General features: G+C 49.6%; 1 protein-coding gene across 3 annotated transcripts in view; it reads left to right on the top strand.

Annotated features, from left to right (window-relative positions):
* TOP3A (DNA topoisomerase III alpha) overlaps positions 1-27,916 on the top strand; it is a 31,836-nt gene that overhangs the window by 724 nt on the left and 3,196 nt on the right. The window contains exons 2-18 of one of the 3 annotated variants that reach the window (XM_008156229.3): positions 4,718-4,777; positions 5,743-5,816; positions 6,845-6,920; positions 7,867-7,975; positions 9,546-9,689; positions 9,842-10,012; positions 10,276-10,376; positions 13,350-13,424; positions 14,765-14,847; positions 15,793-16,000; positions 18,146-18,331; positions 18,501-18,630; positions 22,172-22,285; positions 22,380-22,545; positions 23,145-23,288; positions 26,115-26,237; positions 27,194-27,885. In XM_008156229.3, the coding sequence (XP_008154451.2) occupies positions 4,718-4,777; positions 5,743-5,816; positions 6,845-6,920; positions 7,867-7,975; positions 9,546-9,689; positions 9,842-10,012; positions 10,276-10,376; positions 13,350-13,424; positions 14,765-14,847; positions 15,793-16,000; positions 18,146-18,331; positions 18,501-18,630; positions 22,172-22,285; positions 22,380-22,545; positions 23,145-23,288; positions 26,115-26,237; positions 27,194-27,885 (2,656 nt within the window). Of the gene's footprint in view, positions 1-4,717; positions 4,778-5,742; positions 5,817-6,844; positions 6,921-7,866; positions 7,976-9,111; positions 9,191-9,545; positions 9,690-9,841; positions 10,013-10,275; positions 10,377-13,349; positions 13,425-14,764; positions 14,848-15,792; positions 16,001-16,128; positions 16,202-18,145; positions 18,332-18,500; positions 18,631-22,171; positions 22,286-22,379; positions 22,546-23,144; positions 23,289-26,114; positions 26,238-27,193; positions 27,886-27,916 lie in introns of those variants that run through there. The other 2 variants (XM_054709677.1, XM_054709678.1) reach the window with 2 other exon arrangements.

Raw genomic sequence — 27,916 nt, 5'->3', positions numbered from 1 at the left:
CACTGACCAAACTCCTTTAACTTGGCAGTCACGCCTTGCCCGATCGTTCCCCGGTAGCCTAGCCCTCCTATTTTCTGCCGTTCCCTCTGCGTAATGCAGCGCCGCTGACTTTACAGCCTAAGTGTATATTGACAGGGCAACATTATGTAAGGTTTGGGGATTAGAGGCAGATGGCAGCCCTCATCCCATGGTCCTTAGTGCCAATTCAACACAGGAATCCCCAATTTGGGGTCACAGTGAAGAAGGAAACTATTCAGGGCAAAACATCAGAGAGGTGACATCCCATCCGTGTTTCAGTTTCAGCTCCAGCTGGGAAAACTGTCTTAGGTGGAAAGGGAAAGAGTGCTCTCAGCGCCAGAGGGGAGCTGATTTATGTTGCCGGAAGTCCCAACTCTAGTCCCTGTCTAGTCCTTCCCCAGGCAAATGATCGCTCCAACTCTCACCTCTGTTTGATTGGTCCAAAAGACACTCTGATTGGTCAGAATGGAGCTTCTCTGATTGGTTCGTGGAGAAGCTGATGAGACTATGGCAACACTGCTCCGATTGGATGGGGAAAGCCTCATTCCCATTGGTTGAAATATTGTTCCAGAAACTCCTTAGTAAGGGCTGTCTCAGGTGACCTAACAGTGTAGGCAGGCAGTTCAATGCAGGCTTCTCTGTGAAGTGCAAATTGCGTGAGAGGCCCCTGTGTAGAAATGGCTGCTGGGCTCTGTTTTTTGTTTGTTTGTTTTTGTGGGGGGTTTTAATTAGGGAGAGAAACTTCCCTTGGCTGCCTCATGCACGCCCCCTTCTGGGGATGGAACCTGCATGTGACCTGTCGGGAATGGTACCAGTGACCTTTTGGTACATGGGATGATGCTCAACCAACTGAGCCACACTGGCCAGGGCTGTTTGTTTTTTAAATTTGAGCCCCATTAGCCACCAGGAGTCCTTCCTAGTAGGTATCTTCTTTCTCAGGGTTCACACTGTCATACAAACTGGTTCTGAGAGAGAGGCAAGTAAGGGGTAAGATGTTTCTAGACACACTGGGGGCACAGAGGAAGGGGAAAGTGAGAAAGGGTTTGAAAGGGTGTGACAGGAAGGTCTTAAGAACTACTCAGGAAAATCTCCCCAGTAACAAAAGTGGATCCTTGAAATGCACTGGGGAGAGCAATCAGAGTATGGGATAAGAAGTTCCCTGCTCTTTTTCCTTTCAAGTCCCAGGATCCTTGGACCTCTGTATGTAGTGTGTGGCTAGTGAGAGTAGGAGCCAAGGTTGTTTGGGGTGCTAGCTGAGAGTTTCAACTTCTCAGTGCCAAGAGTCCTGGTGACTGGCCCCAATGTTTGTCAACTTATAGGGGTCTGGGCCTCTTGAAAATGGCCCGTCTACACCTAACTAACTTACTTCTGTATCTTTCAGGGCTCTGTTTAAATGTCTCTTCTTCAAGAGCCTTTTCCTCAAGTTCCTCACCCTGCAACGAGGTGAGGGACACCACCCACAGTAATCACTGCTAATGACTTACCGGTCCTTGAGGACTTTTCTATAGTTTTCATAGTTTTATTTTTACATTCAGGAGAAAATTTTTTAAACAATAATTTTAAAATATGTTTTTATTGATTTGAGAGAGAGAGAGAGAGAGAGAGGGAGAGGGAGAGAGAGAGAGAGAGGAAGAGGCATCAATTGCCTCCTGCATGCCCTGTACTGGGGATCCAACCTGCAACCCGGGCATGTGCCCTGACCCATAATCAAACTGGCCACCTCTCGGTGCACAGGATGACTGAGCCACACTGGCCAGGGCAGAAGGAGGAATCTTAAAAGGATCCTGCTGCAGATTCGGTGGCGGCAGCGTGATCAGCATGCTCAGGGCAGGTGTGACGGGTTCTTCTTCAGTAGCGTGGGGAGCACTGGAAAGGGATCACAGAAGCTACACTCTTGGTCTAGCAGCTAGGGTTCCTTTCTCTAGGCTCCAAAACGCCACTGTAATTTGGGAGCAGCCTAAAGCATCTGAGAACTTCACCCAAGAGTGTACTATCCTCGGAATTACAGGGAGGGAAGTTTGAAATACCAGGAAAACATTTTACATTCTCAAGACTTTACATCCTTGGAAAGCCTGGACCTGGGGTCACGCATGCTATTAGGTGCATCACTTGCCTGGAGAGCATCAGGACAGTGGTTCAAGACGCGGTTCCAAAGAGCCACTGCGGCGGGGCTGGGGAAGGCGGAGTGGCAGGATTCAGCCGGTGCCTCAGCCTTGTTGTGTGTCAGGGCCCATATAAGATTTTGTTTGAGAAGACTTCAGTGCTTCCTTAAAAAGAATTAGGGGAAGGAAATAGAAACCGTTGATTAAGCGGTTTTTATTCTGTATTACCATAGTCTCCTCTTATCCGAGGTTTCACTTTTCATGATTTGTTACGTGGTCAACCACCCTCTGAACATATTAGATGGAAAGTTCCAGAAGTAAACCAATTGTAAATTGTGCACCGTTCTGAATAGTATGATGAAATCTTGTGCTGTTCCACTTTGTCCCGCGTGGGAATCCTTTCAGCTGTCCACGCTGCGTACGCTACCTGCCCACCCACCAGGCGCTTAGCAGACATCTCAGTTACCAGCTGGCTGTGTGGTATCGCCGTGCATGTGTTCAGGTAGCCCTTATTTTGCTTAATGATGGCCCCAAAGCACAACAGCTGGCAATTCAGATATGCTAAAGGAAATCCATAAAATGCTTCCTTTAAGTAAAACGGTATGTGTGTGATAAAAACAAACAAACAAACCAATAGATGTAGGGTTCAGTAGTACTGAGGATTCAGAGATCTACTGGGGGTCTTGGAATGTATTCTCTGAGGATAAGGGGGACTACTGTATTGAAAAGGCTTAAGAGGGCGTCTCTTGGCAACATTAGAGCACTTTTTTTTTTTTTAGCATTGAGCTCTTAAGTATCAGATAAATCCCTCTTTAAATTTGCCATTATGGCCCTGGCCGGTGTGGCTCAGTTGGCTGGGTCTCGTCCTGTGCACCAAAGGCTTGCCGGGTCTATTCCCGGTCAGGGCACATGCCCAGGTTTCAGGCTCAGTCCCTGGTAGGGGGTGTGCAGGAGGCAGCCATGTTTTTCTTTTATTGACGTTTCTCTCTCTCCCTCTCCCTAAAAATCAATTTAAAAATCTTTAAAAAAATAAAAATACATTTGCCATTATGCCTCAAAGAACCTCATTCAGTGTTCCACCCAGAAAAATGGTATTTGTGAGGCTGAGGGAGAATCTTGTCCACGCCGATTTTTCTTGGCCCGTGAACGGAAGTTTCCCCAGTTCCCATTTTGCCTTTCTCTTTCTTCTGCGCATTGTTGGTGTGAAACTCACATGCACAAATACAGTTGACCCTTTATGGGTTTGAACTGCATGGGTTCACGTATGCATGGATTTTTTTCAATAAATATGTACAGTACTGTAAATGTATTTTCCTTATGATTTTCTTAATAGCATTTTCTTTTCCTTAGTTTACTGTAAGAATACAGTATTTAATACATATTACATACAAAATACATGCTGGGGTTTTTTTTGTTTTTTGTTTTTAAATATATTTTATTGATTTTTCACAGAGAGGAAGGGAGAGGGACAGAGAGCTAGAAACATCGATGAGAGAGAAACATCGATCAGCTGCCTCCTGCACACCCCCCACCAGGGGATGTGCCCGCAACCAATGTACATGCCCTTGACCGGAATCGAACCTGGGACCTTCCAGTCCGCAGACCGACGCTCTATCCACTGAGCCACACCGGTTTCGGCTGTGCTAACTATTTATGTTATCATAAGCCAGTCAGCAGTAGGCTACTAGTAGTTAAGTTTTGGGAGAGTCAGAAGTTATATGCGGCCTTGGTGGCGCAGTTGGTTGGAGCATCATCCAGTACACCAAAAGTTTGTGGTTTAATTCCCAGTCGGGGTGCATGCAGGGGGAGGCTGATTGATGTTTCTCTGTCACCTTAATGTTCCTCTCTCTCCCTCCTTCTCTCTCTCTCTCTCTCTCTCTCTCTCTCTCTCTCTCTAAAAATCAGTAAAAACATAACCTCAGGTAAGAATTTTAAAAAGTTATATGAAGGTTTTTGACTGAGTAGGGGTTGCTGCCCCAACCCCTGCCTCGTTCAGGGGCCCATTGTACTGTTGACCTGTGTGGAAGAAGATGGGATCTCCTTAGAGAGGCTCTTGCTCATCCAGAAGTGCAGCGGAAGTGCTGTGTAGACTGACCCCAGTCCTGACTGGGTCTCATAGTGCCCATAGATTTCAGAGCCAGGGAGACCTTAGAGGTAGCTTCATTCAACAATAAATTGCGGTTCAGAAAGGTGAATGATTTGCCCACATTCACGGTTTATTGTTACAATTTTATAGCCAGGAAGTAGTAGAAATGTGTGGAGAGGAAAGAGAAAATCAAGAGTTATGCCCTAATCCTTTCTCTGCCATTAATTTGTCTTGTGACCTTAGACAAGTCCATTCTCATCGATAAAAAGATGTGGTATTAGCTGATCTCAAGGTTGCCTTCCAGCATAGAAACTCCATGGGCTTTATCAGGTCCATGCTTGTATCTGTGTTTTGAGGGACCACTAAATAAATGGTGTTAGTAAGTTAGCCCAGCCTCTGTAGGAGATGCTGTTGCATTTTTAATATTCTCACTTAGCAGGGTTTTGCTTGATCTTTATGCTGAGGAGTCCTTTTTATGTGGTTTATGTGTTTTCTTTGTTTTGTTTTATAGAGGGAAGGACTTTCTAAATTCAACAAGATCTATGAATTTGATTATCATCTGTGTGGCCAGGTGGGTGGTACAGTATTTCTGTCGTACAACGGAAGCGTGCTTCAGGTCAGCTGCCCCTTTGGTGTCCATTCTTTCCGTTTTTAATCATGGCTAAAAAGAGCAGCCGTTTACTACAAGTTATCCCTAAATTGCTTGTATTTTAGAATTACTTAATCAAGAAGAGTTAGTCAGCCTGGCCATTGTAGAATATGCACCGTCTTTTAAAAATAACTATTGTTATGACCTAAAGATCCCTGGTTACAGGTGACTACTTTATAATTTGTAAGGAAGTCTCTTTTTAATAAAAAAATGTGGTCCTGTCTCAGCTGTTTTTATAACAAGAAAGAAGCTAATGTGCAACAGTTTGAGGAAATTTTAAATGCTACAAAAAGCGTCAGGATACTAGAATTAAAATGGTGATTTCATTGTATTACTATGGCTTTTGTCTCCAAAGAGCTCTATTTGTGTTTGTTTCTTCCCAATCAACTGGGTTTTTTTGTTTGTGTATTTTTTTAATAAACTTTATATTTTTAGAGCAATTTCAGATTCACAGCAAAATTGAGGGGAGAGGAAAGTACAGAGAGTTCCCACATACCCTCTGCCCCTCCCCATACACACACACACACACACACACACACACACACAGCCTCCCACATTATCAACACTCATTAAGAAAAGAAAAAAACAAAAGAAATCCCTCATCACAGTGGTACATTTGTTATAACTGACAAACCTACCTTGACACATTATAATCACTCAGAGTCCATTAGGGTTCATTCCATGTTGTACTTTCTTTGGGTTTGGACAGATGTATGTAAACATACCTCCATCATTATTTTCACTGCCTAAAATCCTGTACACCACCTATTCATTTCAACCCCCATCCCAACCACTTTCATTTCCTCAATAGAAGTTTCTCCCTTTTATTTGAATGATGTAGCAAATATAATTGCTAAAAGACTGACTCATATTTTGTTGCCATTTAGAATGTTACCATGATAATGACTTCGGTTTCCGGACATTTGCTGGCTCATGATTTCCAGTTGCAGTTTCGTAAATGGTCAGTACAATTCTTGGGGAGCGAAACTTGCAGATTATTATAGTAAGTTGTAGAAAATTAAAGGAATTTTTTAAAATATATTTTATTGATTTTTTTACAGAGAGGAAGGGAGAGGGATAGAGAGTTAGAAACATCGATGAGAGAGAAACATCGATCAGCTGCCTCCTGCACACTCCCTACTGGGGATGTGCATGTGCCTGCAACCAAGGTACATGCCCTTGACCGGAATCAAACCTGGGACCCTTGAGTCCCCAGGCTGACACTCTATCCACTGAGCCAAACCGGTTGGGCCATTACAGGAATTTGAGGCATATTGATCCTGTTGTGTAACCTATAATATTAAGATGACTGAGTTAGTTCATGCTGTTATAGTGAAATACCACAGACGGGTTGGTTTATAAACAACAAATTTACTTCTCTCAGTTACGGAGGCTGGAAGGAGGAGGTCAGAGTGCCAGCACGGTCCGGGTGCCAACCGCTGGCCTCTCACTGCGCCTTTACCTGTGGGAGGTCTAGGGAGTTTGGCCTCTTTTATAAGCATGCTGATCCCACTCATGAGGCTCCACCCTCATGGCCTCATCACCCCCAAAGGCCTCACCTCCTAACACCATCACTTTGGTGTTAGGATTCCAGAATATGAGTTCTGGGGGAAACAAAGCGTGAGGCTGTAGAGATGACCTAGGATTAACGGATTCACCATCGGCTTAAAATAAAGAGCCCCTTGTGGTGTGCTCCCCAAAAGAGCCAGAACTTGGTCATGCAGTCATTGGATTGCATTTACCGGGCAGCAGATATGCATGGGAGGCTTCTAGAATTTCTTCCTAGCAGCTCCTGCTAGTGGTCCTGGGAAGTGGAAAGTGCATTGTGCAGAGGGTCTGAGTCTTGCTTTTGATCCTCTGGCATTTTCATGTGGGACTTTTTCTGCGGGGATCCCTCCCTGAGTCACTGGGGTAAAGTTTTCTCATTAAAATGGAGGACTTCCCATCGTGCTGAGGTGGGATTTTTGTGTGTTTCTATTTCTTTTCTAGGCAGAGCTGCAATCCTCTTGTCCTCTTTGAAGCAGAAATTGAGAAGTACTGCCCAGAGAACTTTGTAGACATCAAGGTGGGATCCTTTGGGAGACATGGCACTGGAGTTGAACAGCCACAGATAATTGAACTGAGTGATTTCTGTGTTTGGAATGCATTAGAATTCAGAGGCACAGTTTCCCACCAAACTAAGTGCCATGATTCAAAAAACGTATTCCCAAAATGAGGCCATTGGAACTATGTGGCCAAGGGACTGGAGTTGGCCTTTTTATGAATAATAGTTGTTTAAATAAACTCTAAGAATAAGTATTGTTAAATTACTAATTCTAGCGCCAACTCCATCTCTAGTTAGAATGAAGAGACTACAAAGTGTGTAAATGGTCATTTGACAGTAAATTGTGAGTTTTCAAGCAGTCAGAGCACCTGTTCTTAATTCAGTGCTGACAGGAAACCTTGGGATGAATCTCAATTAGGGGTCCATTCTTTTTTAACCAGAACATAAGCAGACCCACTAGGGCAGTGGTCGGCAAACTCCTTAGTCAACAGAGCCAAATATCAATACAACGATTGAAATTTCTTTTGAGAGCCAAATTTTTTAAATTTAAACTTCTTCTAACACCACTTCTTCAAAATAGACTCGCCCAGGCCGTGGTATTTTGTGGAAGAGCCACACTCAAGGGGCCAAAGACCCTCACGTGGCTCATGAGCCGCAGTTTGCCGACCACGCCACTAAAGTTGCATGTGCTATGAGAACTGAGTTTCAGGTCTCTTCTTGCTGGTATGGTTGCATTAACCTCAGGCTTCTAGACGCTCATTGATGAGTGTGACTCTAAGCTGGAGGGTTGTGCTAGCTTCTTCACCACCCTTAGAACTGGTAAGCATAGTTTTCTCTGGTTTCTTTTTCTCACCATGTGCATATTCCAAGAACATTGTTAATGCTCACTCGGGTCTGTTTAGTGGAGAGGTGCAGAGGAATCCCACCGCGGGCTGTGTTCTCACTGCTTTTTCCCTGCGAACTTCAGAAAACTCTGGAACGAGAGACTCGGCAGTGCCAGGCCCTGGTGATCTGGACCGACTGTGATAGAGAGGGTGAAAATATTGGGTTTGAGATTATCCACGTATGCAAAGCTGGTAAGTGATACCCCTTCTGAGTTTCTGTACTTCGGGAATGCACATAGAGGATTCTCCGGCATAGATGTGTGAGTGGCTGCGCCCGAGTTCCTCCCCATATCCTCTTCCTCCTGAGTCCCCCTGCCATTCGCACTGGCTGTGTGTCCTGGAGCAAGTCACTGACCCCTTGGGAGCCTCGGCTTCCTCTCTGGGAAGCCGGCCAGCCTGGCACAGTTCCCAGCGCCGCGGGGCCTGAATGAGCCAACCACGCAGAGACCCTGTAGCCCAGGCCTTACTGTTACTAGCTCCAAGTACATTGCCAGCTCCTTGGAAACAGGGGCTTTATTTTTAAATGTTTGTTATTGATTCTTTTTAAGGGCGATGGTAAGGGAAAGGCAGAGAGGAAACATCCATCAGTAGCCGCCTGGCCAGATAGCTCAATTGATTGGAAAGTTGACCCAATACAACAAGGTTGCGGGCTCGATCCCTGGTCAGGGCATATACAAGAATCAACCAATGAGTGCATAAATGGGACAACAGTTTGATATTTCCCTCTCAAATCAATTTTAAAATTAAGTTTGCTGAGGTAACATTGGTTAATAACCTTATGTAAGATTCCTTTTTTTTAATCTTCATCCAAGGAGTCAGAATATTTTTTCCACTGATTTTTACAGAGGGGGCAGGGAGAGGAAGGAAGAGAGAAACATTGATGTGGAGAGACACATGGATTTGTTGCTTCCTACACTTGCCCCAACTATGGGTGGGAATGGAGCCTGCATCCCAGGTGCATGCCCTTGACCAGAAATCAAACCCAAGACCTTCCAGTGGGCAGGCCAATGCTCTAACCACTTAACACACCGGCCAGGGCAAGATTCCATTTTTTAAAATCTATATTAATTTTACCACCTGAACATTAATAAATGGTGAAATGAACTTAAATGTGAGTCTGAAGCTATAATGATTCCTGAATTTTTGTTTTAATTTAATTTTAAAAAATTTTGTTGTAAGGTATTGATTTTTTTTTTTTTAGAGAGAGGAAGGAAGAGGGAGAGAGAACGAGAAGCTTCGATGTGAGTGGGGAACAACCATCGGTTGCCTCCAGTATGCACCTCGACTGGGTATGAAACACGCAACCTGAGTATGGGCCCTGACTGGGAATCGAACCCACAGCCTTTGAGTGTGTGGGACAGCACTCCAGCCAGGGTGACTCCTGGATTTAAATGCATTAACTTTCAGGTATAGTGTCTATGTTATTTCCAAGACAGGACATGAAATTCCCTCATAGGATCTGTTAATTAACGTTTTTCTTTTCCCGAAAGGTCTAAGAGCAAGTGAAATTAAAGTCTTGAAAGGCTCACCAAGACGGTCTCAGTTAATAGCTAAATTTAGCCTGCTATGGTTGCTGGCAATGCTCACCTTGGCGGCTCTAATGAATGCCCTCTCAGAAAGCATATTGCTCATTCAATTGGATGCTTCACAGCTTCTGGAACTGTCCAGCTGTCTTCGCACAAGGTGGCCTAAGAACAGGAGCCCTTTATGATGAGGGCAGTGTGCCTTGGTTCTGACCTTGGTGACCATTTCTGTTCTGCAGTGAAGCCCGGTCTGCAGGTGTTGAGGGCCCGTTTCTCTGAGATCACCCCCCGAGCCGTCACGATGGCCTGTGAAAACCTGACCCAGCCCGACCAGAGAGTGAGCGATGCTGTGGACGTGAGGCAGGAGCTGGACCTGAGGATTGGTGAGGGCCCGCTCCAGCTCCTTGCTGGCCATGCAGCTGCTGGGCTTTGGGTTATGGAACCAAGAAGGAGGCTTGTGTGTAAATATGTGCAGCTAGCTTTGACCTTGCAGGTCATCGTTTTCTTGTTCTTCCTTTCCTCCCTCACTTTCCAGGAGCTGCCTTCACGAGGTTCCAGACCCTGAGGCTGCAGAAGATTTTCCCCCAGGTGTTGGCAGAGCAGCTAATCAGTTACGGCAGCTGCCAGTTCCCAACACTGGGGTTTGTGGTGGAGAGGTTTAAAGCCATTCAGGCTTTTGTGCCAGAAATCTTCCATAAAATTAAAGGTAGGGCTGGGGAGTTGTTTATGATATGGAACCTACAGGCCCAGAATAACCCAGGGCTCCGTGAGCATCAGTGGCATTAATTAAATGTTTATTTTTAGTTTTGCTGATCTTTATTCTACCCCATCACAATATTCAAAATCCACTTACCATTTCCTCAGTGGCCTTCTCTGTTTCACAGTCTTTTGACTTTCGCTGTAACCCTCCGAGTTCACCTGTCACACCCTGTGGCTGAGGCACAGCCTTCCTGTTTGTTTCCCCAATAGTAACGCACGACCACAGGGACGGCGTTGTGGAATTCAGCTGGAAAAGGCATCGTCTCTTCAGCCACACGGCTTGTCTTGTCCTCTATCAGCTGTGCATGGAGGTAAGAAGCATTTTGAAATCTCAGTGATCTGGGAAAACTGATTTCCCAAGTCAGTCCCTCTCTGTTGGCGGGGGTGACTCTGTCCCGTTTCCCCCTGAGCTGCAGCTCTCAGGATATCACTTTTTGGGACCAATAAGAGTAGAACCGCCGAAACCGGTTTGGCTCAGTGGATAGAGCGTTGGCCTGCGGACTCAAGGGTACCAGGTTTGATTCTGGTCAGGGGCATGTACCTTGGTTGCGGGCACATCCCCAGTGGGGAGTGTGCAGGAGGCAGCTGATCGGTGTTTCTCTCTCATCGATGTTTCTAACTCTCTATCCCTCTCTCTTCCTCTCTGTAAAAAATCAATAAAATATATTTAAAAAAAAAAAAAAAGAGTAGAACCTCATGAAAACAGCACTAAAAATTGTGGAAGAAAAGGACCTGTGGAACTTTTAGGTAAAATGAGAAGTGTTTACTAAACTCTCCCCTGAAGCTGAGGCCTGTCATAGCAACTAATAAGGACCAGCTGGGCCAGCGCGGGCCGTGCGCTCTCAGAATGGAAGGATTGGACAGCTTCTGGTCTGACTCTTTCGGCTATTGGTCAGAAGAAATCTAAAGAGATGAAAATCTCAAATGAGTGAACAAGTTAATTTTACACAATGATAAAGGACGAGGTAAAAGTAGGATAAATGAATAGAGAATGGCCAGGGGGAGCAGAAAGGGGCCTATTCTAGGCATGGTGGTCAGGGAAGGCCGGAGTGACTAGCAGCAGGCAGCCACAGGAGGACCTGGGGAAAGCGTGTGCCAGTCAAGAGAGCAGCACATGCAAAGGACTAGCTCAGCCGCAGGCCAGTCAGTGTCTCAGCTGTATCCCTTAGACTGACTGTCCACTTTGCGATGCTGCTTCCTGTCAGTCAGCACCTGACTGCCGGTGTTAACCCAGGGGCTGCACGCTGTGGCACCTAAAGAAAACTTGGAGCCCTCTAGGTTTGATGAGTCAGCTGTGCTTCTCAGCTGTAGCGCATTGGCAGGTTTAGTATTGATTTGCTAAGGGAAAGTAATAACTATTGAGTACCTGCTTTGTGCCAGACACACTGTGTGTTTACATGTGACTTTCTTTAGAATACTGCCTACACGGGTGGTGGTCTCTCATTTTACAGATGAGGGGCTGGAGAGAGTGAAGGAACTGCACAGACACATTGGGGCCAGTAAGGGGCAGAGCAGGGACTGGGTCCCAGTGTGTCTGACTCCAGCTCCTACAGACCACGCTGCCTCCCAGGAGTCACTTGTCTGTCCACTACTTCACCCTTTGACCATGAAGGTCACACAGCCACCCTGCACATTTATCTGTTCAATAAAAAAGACCTGCCCTTTTATGTGCTTTGTTAGGATACTAGAGGCTCAGTGCACAAAGTTCATGCACTGGTAGGGTTCCTAGTGGCTGCTGGCTGCTGGCTGCTGACTGCCGGCCAGGTACTTCCTTCCCTGTCAGGGCCAGCCTGACAGTTGAACCGGGCTGAGATAGGGAGGTGGGAATTAAGAAAAGAAAGAAAAACAGGAGAGCAGGATCGGGAGGACTACAGGTCATCGAGAGACTGCAGCAGCTTCATTAATTGCATAATGCTTTTTATACACAAAACACTGAATAGGAGGTCTATCAAGAGGAATGTATTCTTTGTTCCTCTTAATCTCTAAGGGAGAGACAGAGCAGAAGGACAAATTCTCGGTACAGCAAATCAGGCAGATTCTCGGTACAGCAAATCTCAGTAAATAGTTACAGACTTCCTAGTAAGGCATGAAAGGGTTGCTCTCATTCTACTGATAACCGCCATCCAAACAAGCCTGGGAAAACTGTGTGGGTAGGGGCTGAGTCTTGCCAGCCCCTTCGGGTGCAAGGGCCGTGCCAACTTACACCCGGTCTCCAACACTTCCCCTGTCTGCCTGCCACCATCGGGGCCTCCCTCCCTCACCCCTCACCCCTACCCCTGTCGCCTGCTGCCTGCTGCCACCGCTGGCCAGGGCCTCCCTCCCTTCCCCTGGCCGGCTCCGCCCCCTGGTCGAACTTCCAGACACCTCGTGGTCGAGGGGACAATTTGCATACTACGCTTGTATTATCCTTTTGCACTCGGATGTCGGTTAGCATTAGAATAAAGGAATCGAGAAAAAAGCAAGCAAGTGCAAAGGGTTATATAGGATAGGATGGTGCAAAGAAAAGCAGGTGGGATACTCTGAGCTCCTTGTCAAGAGCACCTGGTCCCAGTCTATTTGGAAAGAGAGATTTGGATTTTGATATACAGATATTCTCATTACCAAATCACTTAAGTTGAGCTCTTTGTCTACTTGAAGTCTCTTAAAAGTGTGAAGTTGGTCTTAAAATTAGAGTTTCTGCCGCGGCCGGTTTGGCTCAGTGGATAGAGCGTCGGCCTGTGGACTCAAGGGTCCCGGGTTCGATTCCGGTCAAGGGCATGTACCTTGGTTGCAGGCACATCCCCAGTAGGGGGTGTGCAAGAGGCAGCTGATCGATGTTTCTCTTTCATCGATGTTTCTAACTCTCTATCCCTCTCTCTTCCTCTCTGTAAAAAATCAATAAAATATATAAAAAAAATAAAAAATTAGAGTTTCTTCAGCTTGTATTATATAACTTCTCCTATTTCTAATTCTGTATTATCAAGAATTTAAAAAAAAATAAGTAACTCCATGCATGCGAGATTGGAGACTATACTTAGGAGAGGCGTAGGCTGCTGCGTTCACAGGCTCCAGAGGAGGCACCTGAGGGCTTGTGAAGTCGCCCCTCGTGGTCTTGTTTGAGTGGGAAGGTGGTGGTGGCACCCACCACCCTGGACGACAGGCCAGTGTTACCTGGAGCACTTCCGCGGGATGAGTAGGGCCTCTGCTGACGGTGGGTGAGCAGAACGCTGAGCAGGGCCCTGCAGGAAAGCGGCAGAGGGTGGGTGCCGGCAGGTCACATGCCTCTGCTTCTCTTGGCTTTCCAGGACCCCAGGGCGACTGTGGTGGAGGTCAGTTCTAAGGCAAAGAGCAAGTGGAGGCCTCAAGCTTTGGACACTGTGGTATGTTCTGGGGGGATTGCGCCAGCCCTGCCTTCCTGTTTTTGGGACCAGACGATGGCCCAGTGACATCACTCTTCACAGAGCCACACAGGAAAGCGCTTGGAAAAAACAAACTCCAAACCCTGGGCCTGCTTGGCCTCTGCTTTCTTATAATTAAGTTATTAATGCAATATAACTATTTTATGTGGAGTTCGGGAAACAAAAAAAGGGAGATAAATCAACCATCACTTCATATTCTTGTGTAATTACTGATGTAACCTTGGTGTCTTCCTTTTTTTCATATGCTTATTTTTTCAGAGTTGTAATTGGAATACTTTGTTTTTCCTAGCTAAGCTCTTTTTTTAAAAATGTTTCTGCATAATATATAAGTATTTAAATATCTGCTATATGAGCCTACTCAAGAACAAATTTTTTGACCCTATGAGCCCCACCCAATGGGACACAGTCTGAGCAAACACATTGGGGTTCCCCTTCCAGTGTGCAGGAAAAGTCAGAGAACATCCTGTCGAGGCTGACGCCAGAGATCAAAGACGCAGCCAGCGGGGCTCGGAAACACGCCCGACGGCATGAGTGCGCGTGCTGGGGGCCGGGGGAGTGAGCACGGGTTCCAGACAGCAGGCAGGAGTGTTTCCCCCGCTGGGTGGGTCTGCTTCGCCATGTAGCCGAGCATTGCGGAATGTCAGCCAGGGGGAGGGGCAGCCGGTTCTCCCCCAGGAGGCTGGCAGAATGGCATTCATCTGGCATTCATCATTCAGGGGAACTTCCAGGATTCGAAGGGTGTTCCCAAACTGGGGTGCTCAGACTGTCTGTGTTGGTTAAAAAATGCAGATTTCCTCCCCTGGCTGGGTGGCTCAGTTGGTTGGAGCGTCATCTCCTACATCAAAAGGTTGTGGCTTCAGTTCCCAGTCAGGGCACATACCTAGGTTAAGGATTCCATCCCCAGTCACAGCGTCCACAGGGGGTAACTGATGGATGTTTCTATCTCATTCATGTCTCTCTTCCTTCTCTCTATAAATCAATAATACCATATCCTCAAGTTGAGATTTTTTAATGCAGATTGCCGGCCTCTTTCCCTGCTTATGTCAGAATCCCTAGTGCTCAGGGCCTGGGAATCTGCTTGCTTCCCAGGTGATTCTTGCTTCTGCATGTCAGGGTCTGAGAACCACTGGAGTAGATCCTGACTCTGCCAGGCAGGCCCAGGAATTTCCCCTCGGCACAGCCTTTCTCCCTCTAAGTGACAGCAGCTGGAGCGACGGGCCCAGCCAGTCTGGAGGTGACGGTGTGGCTGTGCCGTGCCCTCTGGCTGCACTACACCCTAACGTGCCTGCTGACATTCACAGGAGCTGGAGAAGCTGGCGTCTCGCAAGCTGAGAATAAGCGCCAAAGAGACCATGAGGATCGCCGAGAAACTCTACACTCAAGGGTAAGTGTCTCGCCTGTGGGTAGAATTTGATGCACCTTAATCAGCGTGGAATATTCTAGAAATAGAGTTCATGGGGAAACACTGTTTAGCTGTCACCTGAGCTCTGAAGTAGAAGAATTTTGACACTGACTTCTCTTTCCTAATAATGGAAAGTTATTTCAAAATCTCTTCTAAAGCAAGGGCCCATAGAGTAAATTCAAATCCCAGTCTTGATCCCTCAGCAACTCCCCTGGGCCCTGGCAGGCGGCAGGCGGCACCTTACCTTTAGGAGTTGTTTGCCTGTTGTAGGCCATCCTGCCTCAAGGGTCATGGGCCCCCAGTGCCATCCCGGGACCGTGTGATCCACACAGACTGGTATGGCAGCCACGCGCTACAGCTGACTGCTGAGTGCCTGAAATTTGGGGTGTCTGAATTAGGACGTGCTTAAGTGTGAAATACAAACTGGGTTTCAAAGATTTGCATGAAAAAGAGAAGGCGGACAATCTCAGCAATGGGTAGGTGGCTACCAGAAAGCTTTAATTACACGTGGGGTCTCCATTGCGGCTCACAGGCAGCACGGCTGTTTCTGTGCTGAAGAGCAGTGCAGGGCTGCACACCGTGGCAGCTTTCGGGCCATCGTGGGGTTGCTCTGTCAGACTGGCCTAGAGAAGGCCCTGGATGTGCCCGCACACAGCTGCTGGCAGAGCCGAGCTGTGAGTGTGCCCTTGCTGTGCCCTCCCTTCGTTCATCCTTTGGCCTCTTTGCGTCTCCTCGCAGGAGAGCCTGCTGCTTCTCACCTGTTTTGGGGGGCATGTCTCAGGACTTCTGTCAGTGTAGGTAACCAAGGTTGCCTTCATTTGCGTTGGCTGGATCAGATGAATGATTGCAGGTGTCACCAGGTGTTTTCAACCGAATTCAATTGTTTATGGACCAATCTCTTGTTCTGTTTGTCTGCCTTTGTTTTAGGTACATCAGCTATCCCAGAACTGAAACAAACATTTTCCCCAGAGACTTAAACCTGACAGCGCTGGTGGAGCAGCAGACCCCGGATCCACGCTGGGGGCCCTTTGCCCAGAGCATTCTAGAGCGGGGGGGCCCCACCCCACGCAATGGGAACAAATCTGATCAAGCTCACCCTCCCATCCACCCCACCAAATACACCAACAGCTTGCAGGTTGGTTTCCCTGGCCCTGCTGCCTCCTGGCACCAGAGGGAGTGAGGGTCAGTGGTGGTGCTGGAATTGACTCCAGTGGGCTCTTATTGCAGGAACTACGTGACTGTGAACTCTCTCTTCCATTTCAGAAAAGAGATGTCATTGTAAAAGCTCTCTCCTATTCCACAGTCTTCTGCCTGGCTTCCATGAAAGACCCCCATGGTGGGTTCTGCTCTCTACCCAGCCCACCCACTTCCCCACTCTCTGTCAGCTCCCTCTGCTGCTTCGCTGATCCCTGCACCCCCAAACTGATCTCTGCGCAGCCCCCCACCCACACAGAACCCTGTCCCTCTCGTTCCCTTGTCACCTGGAAGAATCCTATTCATCCTCCCAAAACTGGATCCGTTTCCATTGCCTTCCCCAAACTTTCACATCCCCTCCGGCCACACTGCACTCACAGCAGGACTGCCACACTTAGCGTTTGTCAGCTGGGGAGTAAGCTCCATGATGCCCAGCTAGTTAGGCTTGTTTGACATCTGCAGGTTAGTCAAGTCTGGTATCTTCTTCTTTTTCCTTCTTTCTTCCTCCTCCTCCCTCCTCCTCCTTCCTTTTTCATTTTCTTAATTCTTCCTTTTTTTTCTTTCTTTCTTTATTTTTTTTTAAGAGAGGAAGGGAGAGGGAGAAGATAGAAACATCGATGAGAGAGAAACATCAATCGGCTGCCTCCTGCACACCCCCAGGCATATGCCCTGACCAGGACTCGAAACAGAGGCCTCTTGGTGCATGGGACAACACTCAATCCACTGAGCCAGGCTTCTTTCTCCTGTTTTATTTTATTTTTATTTTTATATTTTATTGATTTTACAGAGAGGAAGGGAGAGGGATAGAGAGTTGGAAACATCCATGAGAGAGAAACATCAATCAGCTGCCTCTACACGCCCCCTACTGGGGATCAAGCCCGCAACCAAGGTACATGCCCTTGACTGGAATCAAACCCAGGGCCCTTCAGTCTGAGGGCCGATGCTCTATCCACTGAGCCAAACCAGTTACAACTCTTTCTCCTTTTAGTAACACATTATTCTTTTTGATTTTTAAAAAATACGTATTTTTATTGATTTCAGGGAGGAAGAAAGAAGAAGAGAGAAATAGAAACATTAGTGGTGAGAGAGCATCATTGATTGGCTGCCTCCTGCATGCCCCACACTAGGGATCAAGCCCACAACCCAGGCATGTGCCCTGACCTCCTGGTTCATAGGTTGATGCTCAACCACTGAGGAACACAGGCCAGGCTATTTTTTTCTGATTTAAAAAGTAATACATGTTCATTTTAGACAATTTAGAAAATACAGAAGATTGTAAGGAAGAAAAAAAATGTCCTCTAATCTTATCTCCTCCTGAGAACTGTCTGTTTTCTATGCATGTATATAATATTCTTACATTAAAATTGCAGTCTTAAATAGTTCGTAAACTATGTTTTTCCATTTTATGTTTTTCCATGTGCTGAAATATTTTAAAGTATGTTTAATGACTGCATAGCTGGTCTGTAACTTATTTTGCCAAGTCTGTTTCTGAAGGATTAAGTTGTTCCAACTTTTAGATATATGATATACTAGAGGTAACAGGTGTATACATAAATATTAGTGCAGATCTCTCGTTATTTTCTTCTAATACATTCTTAGCAGGAGCACTAATGGATACAAGCATGAACATCTTATGGGCTCTTGATAGATTGAGCCTCACCAAATGCTGGATTGCTGAATTGGTAGAAAATCACCAACCCTGTGTTCATGAAGTTGGTCTAGGCTGCTGGATGCATACTTACTCTGTATCTCTTATGTATGAGGGTGCCTGTTACTTCTTACGCTTTCACCTTGTCTGTTTAGGTTGGGTTTACGGCCAAAAAGTCACTTCCCGCTGTTGAGGGCAACATGACTCTCTTGCTTATCGTTGCCTGATGACTAGAGTCGTGAAGTTGATCAGCCTACACCCATCAGCACACAGGGCCATGGCCTGGCACGCCACGTTCGAGCAGGGGAGCAGGAGTGGTGCGCTCCCTACTGTGCAGAACTGTGGCCTGAAAGGGCCTAAACCAGGGGACACGGCAGTGACGCTGAGACCCGAGCGGTATTGTTCTGTAGGGAGTTTCAGGCTTTCTTTTCTTCACAGGGAGATGAACAGCGACTATATGAGTTTATCGTTCGCCATTTCCTAGCTTGCTGCTCCCAGGATGCTCAGGGGCAGGAGACTACTGTGGAGATTGACATCTCTCAGGAACGCTTTGTGGCCCATGGTCTCGTGATTCTGGCCCGAAACTATCTGGATGTGTACCCATATGATCGCTGGAGTGACAAGGTGATAAATCATAGGTGCAGTCAGACACCCGTGGGCCTCGGGGGGGCGGGAAGGCAGTCGTCCCACCCTAGAGCCATTGCGTAGCCTGGGGCATGCTCCCAGGACTGGAAGCTGTCCTTTGCTGAGTGCCGTGGCACAATGGTTTGACTGACGCTTCTGCTCTCTGTAGACCCTTCCTGTGTATGAGAGAGGCTCCCACTTTCAGCCCAGCACCGTGGAGATGGTGGACGGGGAGACCAGTCCACCCCAGCTGCTCACTGAAGCCGACCTCATAGCCCTCATGGAGAAGCATGGCATTGGTCAGTAGCTCATCACCATGGTAACTAGCAGTTCTCAAGCACAACTATAATGTGGACCCTGCCTTACGGCCGAAGTGAAGCTCAGAGAAGTTAGGGACTTAACCTAAGGTCTCAAACTGTGTGTTATTAAAATGTAGGTCCAAATAACTCCACAGTCAACGCTCTTACCACTGCTCTGCACCACCCATGCACACACAGGCGCCTCAGACCCTGCACACCACACACACACACACACAGGCGCCTCAGACCCTGCACCACACACACACACACACACACACACACACAGGCGCCTCAGACCCTGTACCATGTCACATACATACACACACACAGGCGCCTCAGACCCTGCACCACACACACACACACACACACACACACACAGGCTCCTGAGAGTTGCTGTGCATTGGTCTGGACCACTGCGGTAGAGTGAGTCACACACAGGTTTTTTGCTTTCCCAGCACATACAGAAGTTGGGTTTATACTAGACCGGAATGCAATAGCATTATGTCTTAAATGGATATACTTTAATTTAAAAATACTTTTTGCTAAAAAGTGTTAACCATCATCTCAGCTCCAGAGCTTTGCCGTGTGTTTCCTGAGGGAGGGACTTGCTCGGTGCAGATGAGATGCGGTGTGAGGTGCCTGGAAAGACAGCCATTTCCCACCGGCCTCAGCTGGGAGCCGGGGCTGCCCATAGACTCAGTATTTTGGGCCCAGGCTGAGATTTGTTTGTGTTAAATAAGGTCCAACATGTAAAACTTGAGAAACTCACATAGAAACCTCTCTCAGTCTTTTGAAGTCTCAGGAGGTCCGGCAGCCTGAGCCTCGTCTCCCCAGGGACTCTTGTTCGGGTTTGCGCGGCAGCCACCTCCTCCAGATGCCCGTGTCCGCGGCTCGCGTGGCTCCCGCACGCCCGGCCCAGCCAGGCCCCTGCTGTTAGCCAGGGGTGGCCATAGTCTTCGGTTTTTGTTAAAGCCTTTCCCGTAATTGTTTCAGAATTAGAAAGTAGGTTTATATGGTGTCAGATGGGTGTTAGGTTAATCGGGGTGATCATTTTGTAAGTCATATAAATGTTTGATCACTTAGTTGTACACCTGAACTTAACATAATATTGTATGTCAACTATAATTGTAAATTTAAAAATTATTTTAAAAAAAAAATGAAATGAAGTTTAAAAAGAAAAGCAAGGCCATAATTGTTTTTCCCACCAAGCCCTGTGGCCAAAGCGTTACAGGTGGCTCTCTGTGACCGACCTACGGCCCTCTTCTCACAGCTCTGAGGACTGTCTGAGCCTCGTCCAGAGGGCCGTGCCTGCACGGGGGGCTCCCTGGGGTGTCATGGAAGCAGGCCGTTTCCTCTGGGGGCAGCTCCTCACTGCAAAGTGAGTGTTGTAGTTCTGTGATGTGGGAAGACGTGCCCTGACCTGAGTCCACTGGCCATCCTGGGCTGTCCAGAAAGCCCGTGCATTTAGCTACAATGAGGGGTAGTTCACCCCATGATTGATGCATAAAAGTGTGAGTCCTGGGCCCTGGTGCACAGGGGTAAGGCCTGTCCTTCTCTCCAAGGGCTGGTCTAGCGGGAGAGCCAAACCAAACCAACACATTAGGTACAACATGCTGGGCTCGCAGGGCGTGGGCAGGGCGCCCGCAGCTCACGGTAAGAATGTCGATGTGAAGGCAGGCCTCACGGCAGGAAGGACATGGGGCAGCAAGCACGTGCTGTTGGGGCGGGGAGCTGGGGTGTCGTAGAAGGGAGGCCAGAACGATGATGGGAGCCCCGCTGCCTGGGGGCTCGGAGGTGGGCCCGCAGTCAGCAGAGCTGTCTAAGATTTCTAAGGAAAGGAGCGGTGTAGGGCTGCACTTTTTTCAAATGTTAATAGCTTTATTGAGACAATTCACATACAGTGTGTAATTCACTGACGAAATGTACAGGTCAGTGCTTAGTATATTCACCAAGTGATGCAACTGTCACCACAAATCGAACATTTCACCACCTCAGCAAGAACCCCCACCCAGAGCAGCCATGCCCTCCCCTCCCCCCCCCCCCCGGCCCCCCCCACCCCCCCCCCCCCCCCCCCCGAGGCAGCCACGACCCTGCCACCATGGGTTTGCCATTTTTAGACATTTCCTATAACGGAATCAGACATCAGGTGGCCTTTTGTAACTTGCTTCTCACTTAGCATGTTTTCACGGTTCATCCATGTTGTAGCGTGTGTTAGGACGTTGTTTCTTATTACTGAGTAGCATTCTGCATTTTGTTTCCGTTGACGGGCATTTGGGTTGTTTCCATTGTGGCTGTTACAAATGCAGCAGCGAACGTTTATGTCCAGTTTTGTGTGGACATGTTTTCAGTTCTCTCGAGTATACGCCTGGGAGTGGAACTGCTGGGTCGGGGTGACTGTGTGAGGACCCCAGGCTGTTTTCCACAGCGGCGGCTCCGTGTTACATCCCCCAGCAGTGTGGGCGGGCCTGGCTCTCCACATCCTCACCAGCACTTACTGCATCTGGTCTTTATCCAAGTAGGCATGGTGACATTTCTTTGTGGCTTTGGCTTGCATTTCCCTGGTGGCAGAGCTGTGTTTTAAAAGAGCGGTGGGGAACATCGGGTCCACGGGCCATGACATCATTTAGTCTGGCCCTGCCAGGGCAGCCACAGGTAGGACTCGAAATTCAGTAAATCTAGGAGCTTTTTTCGTGCAACATTCATATTAAGAGAATGATGTTATAAATATAAACATGGCCCTTGGCAGAAAAAAAGGTGCCCTAGCCTTGTTTTAAAAGGTCCCTACGGCCCTAGCTGGCTCGGCTCAGTGGATAGAATGTCGGCCTGTGGACTGAGGAGTTAAGGGCACATTCCCAGGTTGCGGGCTCACTCTCCACTAGGGGGCGTGCAGGAGGCAGCAGATCAGTGTTTCTCTCTCATCGATGTTTCTATCGCTCTCTCCCTCTCACTTCCTCTCTGAAATCAATAAAAATATATTTTTTAAAAAAGGTCCCTTCGGCCCTCTCCTTAGCTCAGTTGGTTAGAGCATCACCCTGACACACCAAGGTTGTGGGTGTGATCCCTGGTCAGGGCACATACAAGAATCAACCAATAAGCGCACAAGCGGAACAACAAATCGATCTCTCTCTCTCTCTCTTCCTTCCCTTCCCCTCCCTTTCCCCCTCCTGCCCTCTCCCTTCCTCTCTTAAATCAATAAATTTTAAAAAATTAATAAATAAAAGATCCCTTTGGCCCCAGCGTAAAGAATGGGTGGGTGGAGGGAGAGACCAGAAACGGGAGCCTGAGGTGTCCTGACCAGCTGGGTGACGGGGCTCTGGCTGTGGCTCCGACTGAGCTGAGGGGGAACCTTAAAGGCGCAACTTCCGAGCTGGAGTTGACAGCGTTAGTGAGTAAGTGGATGTGAGAGAGAGGGAGGTGGCCATTGTGGTTTCCATGTGGTCCAGACTTGAATGGAGGAGTGCTGAGAGAATAGGCAATCCAGGCAGAGGGAGGCCCACCGGGAGGAGGTCTGGGTTAACCGAGTAACTGGAATGGCTTTCAGGTACTGACGCCACTCACGCAGAGCACATCGAGACGATCAAAGCCCGGATGTACGTCGGGCTCACCCCAGACAAGCGTTTTCTCCCTGGGCATCTGGGCATGGGACTTGTGGAAGGTAAGGGAGGGGCTTGCAAGGAGTCGTTGGGGAGGCTGTCGCTCAGATTCTAAGCTGTGCTGTCGGGGCCGCACAGAGCACTGCTCTTCCGCAGGTTATGACTCCATGGGCTATGAGATGTCCAAGCCGGACCTCCGCGCCGAGCTGGAAGCCGACCTGAAGCTGATCTGCGAGGGGAAGAAGGATAAATCTGTGGTTCTCAGGCAGCAGATCCAGAAATACAGGACGGTTTTCACTGAAGCAGTGGCTAAAGCTAAGAAGTGAGTGCACACTGCGGAGGCGGGAGTACATTTCCCTAAGAGGTGGGAAGGCCGGTTCATCCTCACCCGCGGCCTCGGCCTGGCTCCTCCCCGTGGTTTCCTCCTGAACTCCGGGTGTTCCTTTGTCAATATCGAAACACACAGAGAGACCTGGTCCTGCTCTCTGGGCTGTTGGCCAAATGCCATTCTCTTGATTCAGTTGTTTTGAATTCGTAGCAGCACCGTCATATACCAGTAACCAGGTGCCGGGGTAGGGCCACTTGTTCTCAGGGTGTCGGAGGGGCCGTTCAGCAAGCAGCGAGTGTGTGTTAGAAAGGTGTTCTGCCCCGTCGTGAACGCGTGAGCTGGTCGGAACCCCGACAGGACTTCAGGAGGTGCCTGGGCCTGCGCGGTTTGTTTGATGTGAGGCCACTGGCTGGCAGTGCTGCCCGCTCCCAGGCGCTGTCCGTCACCCAGGCAGGCCAGGGCCGCTTGGCCAGTGCAGTCCTGTGCCCGCCTCCCTCCTGTGCAGCCGGCCGGGGCTGAGCAGCCAGCTGGTTCCCGGGTCACATATGTTAAACGCACATGAGAATGTTGCAAATGCTTTGCTGTTTCTTCAGATTGGACGAAGCCTTGTCCCAATACTTTGGGGAAGGGGCAGAAGTGCCCCAGGAAGAATCCATCTACCCGACGGTGCCAGCTCCTGTGAGGAAGTGCCCGCAGTGCAACAAGGACATGGTCCTCAAGACCAAGAAGAGTGGCGGGTCAGTGCCCAGCTGGTGCCCCACCTTTGCTCGCCTCGCACCTGCCGGCTTGGCAGACAGCTTCTGCTCGCCCCGCCTTTTCTTTTTTCTTTAATCCTTACCCCAGGATGCTTTCCCATGGGCTTTTAGAGGGAGTGGACGAGAGAGGGAAAGACAGAAATATCCATGTGAGAGAAACCGATTGGTTGCCTCCCGCACGAGCACCAACCAGGGCCTGGGCCAGGGAGGAGCCTGCCACCGAGGCACGTGCCCTTGACCGGAATCAAACCTGGGACCCTTTGGTCCACAGGCCGACGCTCTATCCACTGAGCCAAACCGGCTAGGGCTCCTTTGTGTCATTCTTTAGAGGCAGCCTGCTGTTGCCAGTCCCCGGACCAGGTGTTGGAGATAGAATCCCACTTCTACCACATTCAAGCTTTGTGTGCCAAAGCAGGTTACTTAACTCTTTTCTCGTCCCTAGACTTCGGGCACCGCGGTCTAGCTCACAGAGCCGTGGGAAGGGTGAGGATTCAGTGAGAAGCCATGGTCTAGCCCTGAGCCTCATACGTTACTCAGCAACACTGATTCGCTTCTCTCCTAGTTTTGGCTTTGAATTGGGTCTGAACATCTTACATCCCTCTTTATTTCCAGTGCATTCACTCAGAGTGGGCAGTTTCCTCGAGGCTCAGGTTGCCCAGCCGGGCCTAGCTGTCCAAGCCAATACCTTGCGCCGGGGGAAGGTCCCGGCAGGGCAGTGGTGCAGCCATCGTGGATCCTGTGCCATCCCTGTGGCTGGCATGCTAGAAGGTGCTCGACAGATTCTATCTTCTCCGACTCCATAACCACCCTACAAGGCAGATGTTTCCTAAGGAGTGATGCCGAGGGCTTGTCTATAGCAGGCAGCCCTGGGAGCAGGAAAAGCAGAATTTGAACCCGGTCTTCACAGCCCTTCTCCGTTCTGCCAGCCCCTCTGGCTGCAGCCTCGTTCACCTCTGCTGCTCCGTGAGCAGGAGGCTTCCCTGACTCTCAGAAACTAGAGGTTTGTGGGCCCGACCAGCAGCCAGGGTCAGGCACGAGTTGCCCACAAACATAGAAGCCAGTGCCACTGCAGGGTAGCTGACGGCCCTGTGGAAGCGTCTAGTACGTGCTGCCGGTGGTTTCTTCTTGGCCACAGTGTAATGGGTTCATAATCATCGGAACATAAAGGGAAGGAATACTTCCTTTTGTGTAGCTCTGGGTGCTCCAAGTCCTGGCGTCACCCAGGTGGGTCTGGAGAACCTTGTGAGCTTTACGCACCCCTCCCCCCCCGCCAGGATTCCCTGGAATCTCCATTTCTGGGGTTTGGATTCGTTGTTTTTCCTGGTTTGGTCATCCCCAGGCACACTCAGAGGGCATTGTGGATTGTGTGCGTGGTGGCTGGTCCAGCCCTAGAGTTCAGGGCTGGAAGGCATCGAGAAATGTTGGCCGACAAAGATGTGAAGCAGGTGTCTCTCATCAGACCGGGGGGTCCTAGCCCTACCCCCCGGCTCCCTGCACAGGCCTGTTTGCTCCCATGTGAGCTGGTGCTCGTCAGGAAGGGGTGAGAGTATGGCGCTGAGCCGAGCCCTCGTACTTCCTGGTGCTGTGGTCCGAGTGTTGGTAGGTGGGTTGGTTGTTTTTAAAGTAGAAAGCAGAGTCAGCTGTAGCCGTTTCTTTGTTATTTTGTTATTGTTAATTTTCACCCAAGGATATTTTTCCCATTGATTTTTAGAGAGAATGAAGGGGCGGGGGGGAGAGGAAATAAAAAAATATCGATGTGAGAGATACATCTATTGGTTGCCTGCCATGCGCCGGCCGCGCTCCAACCACCTGCCAGGGCAGCAGTTCACTTTTTGGGGAGGCGGGCAATACATGCAGGCGGTATTTCCGAGTGATTCACTACCAGGGACTCTGTCCATGTCAGACCTCCAGGCACATGGCCCTTTGCCCAGCTGCAGAGACGCTTGCTTGCAGCCCGTCCCCCTGGAAGGCCCGGCCTGAGCCCTCCCGGCGCCTCACACCTCACCTGCCTCTGTCTGGAGGACGGCAGCGCTTCAACTGTCCGGTATCTTTCTCCTGCAAGTGCTGGACCAGGGCTCGCTGCTGCCCGCGCCTGCCTCTCGTGCTGGCCCTTAGGGTGGGACAGCCACGCTGGTCCTGTCGCCTTCACCTGGTGGGGTCCTGCTCCCGGTCCAGGGGCTTCCCTGTGCGCAGACCTCTTCTCGGGACCTGGATCCCTCGTGTCCATGTGGGGTGGGGACAAGGGTGAGACACGAGGGGCAGCAAGTGCATCTTACAGGGTGACATGGATGTATGTTTTGATTCCAGCAGTTCCAGGCTTAGAACTATAATGTGCATGGCACATCCCACTGCCCGCCTGGCACCTTGTAATGTGGAGAGAACTGAATTAAAGCTATTTTTTAAGTATATTTTTAAATTGATTTTGGAGAGAGGGGAAGGGAGGGGGAGAGAGAAATTTCGATCGGCTGCCTCCTGCACGCCCCCAACTAGGGATTGATCCTGCAACCTGGGCCTGTGCCCTGACGGGGAATTGAACCGGTGACCTTTCAGTGCACAGTACAATGCCCAACCAACTGAGCCATACCATTCAGGGCTTAAGCTATTTTGTAACAACTCTGTCTTCACAGGCTTTCTATTCATGTAGAAGGCAGCGTGGCCAGTCTATACTGGACTTTGAATAAACTCTCATATTCTGGAAAAAAAAAAAAAAAAACAACGAAGAAAAAAATGTCTTGCCAGATGGGTGACAGCCTGGGACTGTTTCCCCAGTTCCCGTTTCTGCCTGACCCTGGTCCCTATGCCCCCCAGGTTCTACCTCAGCTGCACGGGCTTCCCGGAATGTCGATCAGTTGTGTGGCTCCCTGACTTCGTGCTGGAGGCGCGCAGGGATGGGAGTGTGTGTCCAGTGTGTCGGCCACAACCTGTTCACAGGTGAGCTGGGCGCCGGGGTCAGCTTCAGAGGAGGTGGGGCACATTCAGGGCCTCGTTCCTAGGCCCGCGGGGGGTGTTCGCGCTGCTCGTGGCCGCCAGGCCAGCAGGTCTCCATTGGGTAGGTCCCGCTGTGCCTGTAGGTGTGGGGGCCAGGTTCCTGGGTCGCCTCAAGAGGAAGAACCATGAAGGCCCGTGGCCTGGCCTCTTCTGCTCGATCGCCAGAGTATGCGTGCATTGCATCTCGTTCCCACGCTCTTCCCAGAGCCCAGCGTTCTCACGTAGGACTGGTCCTCACACCTGGTCACACGACCCCTTACATTTGTAACAATCATTGAGGGATCCAAAGAGCTTTTGTTGTGGGTATGTTTATCAATATTTACCACATTAAAGTGTAGACATCTAAAATTGAGCTTATTAATTTGTTTATAACATACATTGCACACTAACATAAATAACATGTTTTTAAGCTAAAATGCCTATTTTCCAAAGCAAAAAAGTAATCATGCATGGCTTTCCATTTTTGCAAGTCTGATGTCTGGCTTAAGGGAGACAACGGGACTCGCATGCCTGCTCCCACAGCTGGTCTGCTGGGCTCACTGCATGTGCTGTAGCCTCTGAAAAACTACTGCGCACATTGGGAAGAATAAGAGCACAGCAGACTCGATGTTGTTGGAAAATACGTTTGGCCTCACCTCTAAAGGGCCCAGGAAAACGCAGAGGCCGCTGACGCACACTTGGAGAGCCGCTGGTGCAGGCTGCGCCTTGCAGAGGCCTCTGTGTTGTGGTCCCACCTGCCTCCCCCTCTGCACTCCTGTGAGGGCCAGAGGGGCTGGTGGTTGGCTGGTGCATTATGGGGATGCCAAGGGCAGACCTCAGGCAGGTCCAGCCCTCTGGGGACCAAGGAGAAGACTGCACCTGGTAGTAAATGTTTCTTTCTTATCTTCTGGCCCCATTAGGTTGAAGCTAAAGTTTAAACGTGGTAGCCTTCCCCCGACCATGCCTCTGGAGTTTGTTGGCTGCATCGGCGGATGTGATGAGACCCTGAGGGAGATCTTGAACCTGAGGTTTTCACAGGGCCCCCCCAGAGCCTGCCCGCCAGCCAGCCAGCCCTCTGGCTACCTGCAGGCTAGCCAGTCCCTGAACCGAATGGACAGCAGCCAGCACAGCCACCCCCAGCCCCCTGACACCAGGCAGCCCAGGCCCTTGAAGGCTCTGGTCCAGAATCTACCACCAGCCACTGCTGCTGGTGAAAATGACTCCGTGGTCTGCAACTGTGGCCAAGAGGCCGTGCTGCTCACCGTCCGGAAGGAGGGCCCCAACCAGGGCCGGCAGTTCTACAAGTGCCCTGCTGGCAGCTGCAGCTTCTTCCTGTGGGCCAGCGGCAGCCGCCCGGACCCTCCCTCCTCTGCACCGAGACCCCCCGGCGGCTCGCTGGGACGCCCCACTGGCTCAGGGAACCGCCCCGGTGGGGTTGGTGGCGCTGGGGATGACTCTGGTAGTGGCACGTCCTGCCTCTGTAGTCAGGCCGCTGTCACACGGACGGTGCAGAAGGACGGGCCCAACAAGGGCCGCCAGTTCCACACGTGTGCCAAGCCGAGAGCGCAGCAGTGCGGCTTCTTTCAGTGGGTGGACGAGAACGTGGCGCCAGGTGAGGAGCGGCCCCCCGCAGCGGCCCTGCA

This window comes from Eptesicus fuscus, chromosome 20 (genome assembly GCF_027574615.1).
Source record: "Eptesicus fuscus isolate TK198812 chromosome 20, DD_ASM_mEF_20220401, whole genome shotgun sequence".
Classification (NCBI taxonomy): Eukaryota; Metazoa; Chordata; class Mammalia; order Chiroptera; family Vespertilionidae; genus Eptesicus; species Eptesicus fuscus.
Note: the sequence above shows the minus strand (reverse complement) of the source record. Positions and strands in the feature narration are given on the sequence as shown.